General features: G+C 42.5%; 1 protein-coding gene across 2 annotated transcripts; it reads left to right on the top strand.

Annotated features, from left to right (window-relative positions):
* The first annotated feature begins 58 nt into the window (after positions 1–58).
* Positions 59–6,215, top strand: odf3l2a (outer dense fiber of sperm tails 3-like 2a). Of its 2 annotated transcripts, XM_008399295.3 has the most exons (5): positions 59–3,136; positions 3,759–3,869; positions 4,033–4,155; positions 4,945–5,086; positions 5,663–6,215. In XM_008399295.3, exons 1-5 carry the CDS (start codon positions 3,088–3,090, stop codon positions 6,006–6,008), a joined length of 771 nt encoding a protein of 256 aa, XP_008397517.2. In that variant the 5' UTR covers positions 59–3,087; the 3' UTR covers positions 6,009–6,215. The 2 variants fall into 2 exon arrangements, with proteins under 2 accessions (XP_008397517.2, XP_008397515.1); XM_008399293.3 differs by having other exon boundaries at positions 59–3,869.
* Positions 6,216–6,225: the final 10 nt, after the last annotated feature.

Genomic DNA, 6,225 nt, shown 5'->3' with positions numbered 1-6,225 from the left:
ACTAAATGATGCAGCTCTGCCACCTGCTGACAGGAAGCGGTACCTGCAGCGTGTCAAAGGTAATTAAGTGTTTTATTGTCTGTTTAATTGAAAACTAAAACTACATGGACATGGTGGATTGGTTTGCTGCTTTCAGGGGCATGATGGGAATGTGAGTCGGTGTGTTCCTATGAGAAATCCTTTCCAGACTTCACTAATTGATCATTTTGATTTTGCAGCACCATTTATGTTAAACTACGATTTCTATATGTGACCCTGGCAACACGACTGTTCCTCCTGGTCACTGCAGACTTGAGAGAGAAGCAACAACAATCCTCCTAATGAATCAAATCTGCTTCTCATCCCAGTCCATTGACCCTGATTTGGGTCGACGGACGGGGAGTCTTTGAACACCTCTCAGTGTGCCGTTTCATTGTCAGTCTGGGAAACCTGAGACACGGCTTGTGTTTTTCCTGCCCGACCGTGCAGCGGATTCATCTCTCTCTGCTGACACATTAGACTCTTGTTACTGCCTCTGTGACCACTCGGTTACTGCTGCCTGAAACTTTAACCTGGATGAAGCTTTGTCTTAACGCTGGGCTCGCTCTGAGCGTTACTTACCTCTGTCTTTGCCAAAAGCTAATCCGTTTTGTTGCTCTTCTGCTGTCGTTGACAAATGATTCATTTGTAAGACAATGTGAATCTGATGGGTTATTTTCCCATGGATGTTTCCGTATATTTTCAGCATTTTGATTTATTTCAAATGCAAGACGTCTCATCTGGAGATTGTGGCAAAAATCAACAGTGTAAGAAACGATACATTTTACAATTATACAACTAAGGGATTTTCACTATTAAATCTAATGCTAAAAACAAACCTTAGAGATGTTTTATACATTATTATTTTTAAATAGCATTTTACTGAACAAAAAGACAGATTCAATATTTTAAAATATAAATCAACTTAAGATATTACTGATAACCACATATGTGTTATTTATAACCTTCTGAATTTATAAATATGCAAAATAAGATCATTTTACTTACTGGGAGGTAACCTCACTTACATTTTTTGTCACAAGACATGAATGGTTTGGAAATCCTTGAATCCCACCTGCTGTAATAAGAAGTTATATTTAAACTTCCAGGATATTTTGAAGTGAAAAAATGTTCAAGCAGGTGAAAAGTCAATTCTGAGCCATTTATCTGTACTACAAATTGAACACTCAGTACAAATTATACAGTTAAATGAAAGTATTAAATAAAAGAAGAACAAAACATGTTAAAGATTTTAGTAGGAATAACCTTTCAGTGACATCCATCCATTCATGGTGCTCCTAGACCAGAAGGTCTCCATAGTCCCCCCAGCATATTCTCAGTGTGACCAGGGATTTCCTTCCAGTGGGGAATGCTGGGTAATCCTCCTAAAGGGAGCATCCAGAAGGAGGAGAAGCAGCAGCTCTAGTCCAACCTCCTCCTACATGACGGAGTTTCTTAACCTTTCTCGAACGCTGAGTCCCCACCGAGGAATCTAATTTCTTCATGTCCTGAAGCTCATTTTTCAGTCCCGTTTGCATATCTCCTATAGGGCGGCGATTCGCTAAGTGGCCATTCGCTCCTTGTTTAGGAGGCCCCATTCGCCTCCCAAACAAGACACCGAGACAATTTAATCCTTTGGCTTGAGACAGACGGTGACTCCTGACCTCTAGGAAGAAGTCCACCTTTTACTAATCTCTTCGTGCTACTTGCAAAAAGAAATAAATTCTGTCTCGGTAATAGTGTTAAATCACTTGGTGGGTCTGTATTTCTGAGCCTTAGGGAGGTTATACCGACGCCGTTGCTGCTCTTAGGGGTCTTTTGTTTTTAAATAATTCATGTCAGACTAATTGGTTACTGGAGAATTGTTGACATTGAACAAGCAGCGAAACGCAGCTTCTCTTTCCCTCTGAAATTTGTCCTGAAATTCCAGACATGGACAGGAAGCTGCAGGTATTTCATTACTTCACTGCTCTGGTACCGACCTCACACTTATCTGACTTAAAGTCAGTCAGCGTGTGTTGCTCACCTGGATGGCGACTCCCATGTTATCGTGCAGGTTAAATCCGTTACTCTAATATTGAAAACATGATTTAATATGGGTTGCAATGCATATTTGTGACTGTCATGATTGTTTTTTCAGTTTGATTTATCAAACCTCCTTCCCATGTTTTCTCTACAAGCCTCTGCATCAGCCGTGCTGCTGTGCTTTTTGTTTAATAACTGCTGGAGATGAAACTTTTACATTTTGCAAAAATATAAACAGACGTTGAATGTGATTTTATGAGACAGAAAAGAAAAAGTATAATACATAACAGTGAAGAACCAAAATGATACATGAAAATTTTTTTTAAAAAGGCGACAGTTGTATGCTATTCTGACACCTCTAAATAAAATCCAGAACAACCAATTTGCTTCAAATGGAACTTGGTTAATAAACAGAACCTAAATTTTAGTGCATCAGTTTGATATAATTTAAGTAAAAAAAATAAATAAATTAAAAAAAACTATCTCCCTTAATATTAAACTAGCAGAGTTAAACATGGTGGTGGCAGTGTCATGCAGTGGGGATAGTTTTTCTTCAGCAGGGACGATGAAGCTTGACAACCTGAAAATGGGTGAAACTTGCTCCCATTTTGGGGATAACGGCAGGCGATTCAGATCTAGAAGGACATCTGGAATGCAATATTTTTCCTTATTAAATAATAAAAACCAAGTATCATTTTTCTCCCCTTTTATGGTGTAAAAATCCCCCTATATGACCTGGGTGTAACACGGGTGTTAGGTGTCAAAATGCAGAAAATCTCAAGGCTCCTTTCCTTTCATTTCTTTGGATTTCAACCTTATATTTCTCTCAGTGGAGGCGACCATTTGTTCTGCAAGAGCCTCGGAGAAAAGAAGGTGTGGAGAGCAAGTTGCGGACGCTTACGAGCCTGCGGTCAAGATAGGATTTCCTCCGCTCCAGGTCATGAATAATTCAACAGGGGAGGCCACGACTCGCCTCAAAAGAGAGCAAAAGGAAAGGATGTGTCTTTCTAGCACCAGAAGGAAAGAGGACGAGGCTGGAGGAGCATGGAGGAGGTGGTGAGGAAACGACCAATAATCTCCGCTAGGGAAAGAGGTCAGTAGGGGAAATCTATATGCCTGTCTGTGTGTGGGTGTCCGTGTGTGTGTGCGTTGGTTTGTAATATCTTGTGGGGAACATTTTCCTGACGCATACATTGTGGGGACCAAAGCCTGGGGAAACGCTGTTTTTGGGTCAGGGGTTAGATTTAGAACCAAGGTGTGAATTGAGATAGGGTAAGAGTTAGGGTAAAGGTTTAGGCTGTAGAAATGAATGGAAGTCAATGGAAAGTCCCCACAAAGATAGCCACGCAAAGATGTGTGCGTGTGTGTGTGCGTGTGTGTGCGTGCGTGTGTGTTTGCATCCACATGGGTTGTATTAGGGCCAAACTGGGTTTTGCCGTGAAATCTTTCACAGCATCACAATGTCACTGCTCCTTTTCCGATTTGAGATCCTGACATTGTTTGGAATCCATTTCCAAAACAACAGAGGAAGAATGTTAAAATGCATAACCATAGGAAAATAAGTCAAAGGCCTCCAGATGGGAACGATCAGAAGCTATGCAGCCGGAGCCACGGCGTGCCGGGCGTGGAGGCGGCAGCGACGCTCGGAGCTGGAATCAGTCGCATCATTTTCACCACTCTCCTCTTCCACCTTTACTCCCGGCGCCGCCTGTCAGGACCGGGCCCTGCACGCTACGCTCTGCCCCCTACAGTTGGATATATTAACCATGACTTCACCAAGCCCAGCAGCCCGGCGTACTCCTTCCACGGCCGCATGAGCACTGCCAGTAAGTTTAAATCTTACTGCATATCTATCAGGAAGCAAAATTTAACAACAAATTTAATGATTAAAATTAGTAATTTAATGATCCAGTGTTTTAAAACCATCTATTACAGTGATAACCACTGCAGCAGAATGAGACAAAGGGGCGTTTTTTATATATTTTATAGTGATCTCTGTTGACTCCAGCCCTGGACCGAGGTACTACGTCGGGGGCAAGCTCACCCGGTTTGGTCGGACAGAGACACCGTCCTACTCCATGTCAGGAAGAGGCAGACGAATCGGGAAGAGAGGTGAAAACAAATCAGGGAAGGCTGCGACTCAGGAAAGCATCAGACAAATAACTTTTTTTTATCCTCATGAAACAGAAAGAGGAAGTGGTTTTTACCAGATGCGTAATAGGAAATTGTGTCATTCATGTGATTAGATAAAGTATAAATCAGAGAAGCAGACAAGAGACTTCTGGTAACTCTGGATCGGCTGCAGAGATCCACAGTTCAGGAGATAAACCTGTCAGGCTGTACAACAACAAATCTGTCCTTTGTGAATAAAAAAAAAGTGGTAAGAAGAAAGCCGTCGCTGAAAAACGGACAAAAGAAGAAGTTCCAGTTCAAGTCTGCCGCCAGACAGGGGGGCAAGACTAAAACGAAAGTTTCTGACCTACATGCAAAACTCTTCATGTGATGGGAAACAAACACTGCAGATCAAGCCTGAGGACGTTAACTAAGCAGTGAAATGTGGCGGTGGTAGCATCATGCTGTGGGGATGAGAAGATAGACCTACACACAGGGTTATCCTAGAATAAAAATGACAAAATACTCGATACTGTGCTGAAGGACACAGCTGGTATAGAAAAACTAAAAAGTCAATTCAGCTTTAATAGCAGCAAAAGGCAGTTTTACTAATGAAGGTGAGGAGAATGTCAATCCATGCTACACTTTTCTGGGATAAGTTTGAAAAAAACAAAGAAAAGGAAACCATGTATAATGTGTCCCCCACTTCACAAACATCCCCACATAATTTGATCCCAGTGAAATACAACGACATCTGAGGCAAAATGTGGAATACTTTCCCGCTCACAGATGAGCCGTTCCAGACTCCGGGTCCGGGGGCCTACAGCCCAGAGCGGGCGCCGCCTCTGAACGCTCACCGCAGGCCTCCGTCCTACACCATCTCCGAGCGGACCAAGTACCGCTCCATGGATCCTGTTCCAGCGCCAAACAGGTGAGAGCAGCACGAGAAAAAACACAGAGGCAAATACTGCAGCTATGAGGTAACATTCGTGCAAACAGCACCGCACAAAAGCTCACTCCTCTGTTTTCCCTTAGCTGGATTATTTTCAGATTTCTTTTCTTTCTGGTTTGGAAACGGTCACAAGTGGCTTTTAAGTTATTCCATTGATACCAAGCAGCTGGCATAAATTATTATTCATTTCAAATATGGTTTCGTCCCAATAAGAGCACAATTGATGACTCTGTAAAAACATTGTTTTGGGAAAAGTTTTTATATCCTACAATAACACAGCTGCCTTGCATATAATATCTGTTTGTACTGATTAGAGGAGGATTGTGGTTTTTGGTATTAATGCAAAATAGTCACCAAACTGTCAGAGAAAAATCATCTTGGACTCAAACCATATCCTTCAAAAGTCTATTGTTGCTCAGAAATGTAATCTCCTGAATAATGGGAATCACTTTGGAATATTTTTCCAAGTTAATAGAGGTCCCCTCAACAACCTTATTATTTAACTCAAACGCCGTGTTTCTCACAACCTGAACAACTTTGTCTCAAATCCACCAGCTACACTCTTCCTGGACTGCTGGGTCCCCAAGTCCCCCACAAACTTGCCAGCGCCAGCTACAGCTTCTCGGGCCGGAGGACAGCCGGCGCTCCGTCCGAGGATCTCTCCAAAACACCGGGACCGGGGCAGTACAGAAGCACCGACCCGGACGTCTACAGGCAGCGACAGCCTTCCTTCACCATGCAGCGCCGGACCAAGAGGCTCAGCTACTCCTCTGCCGCTCCGGGTCCGGGAACGTACAGCCCGGAGAAGACCTACGGGCATCTCCACAAGTCCCCGTCCTTCAGCATGGGCATCAGGCACTCTGAGTTTGTTACCCCGCTGGTGGTGCATGTGGCCGATTGACTGACCGGACTCTGAAAATACTGTGTGTAATCTTGTTATTATTCTGTTTTTAATGTTCCTTTTCCAGTTCAAGCAATGAACTTTTTTTAACAATTGTAAAAAAAAAAAAAAAATAAAAAAAAAAAGATACAAAAATAAATGGGATTTCTGCACTGTACAAATATTATTAATACATTTTGGCATAAATAAAACGGAACATCAACAACTCTTGGTTGCA

The sequence above is a fragment of the Poecilia reticulata genome, chromosome 22 (assembly GCF_904066995.2).
Source record: "Poecilia reticulata chromosome 22, P_reticulata-male-v2, whole genome shotgun sequence".
NCBI lineage: Eukaryota > Metazoa > Chordata > Actinopteri > Cyprinodontiformes > Poeciliidae > Poecilia > Poecilia reticulata.
This window is presented reverse-complemented; position numbering and strand designations above follow the sequence as displayed.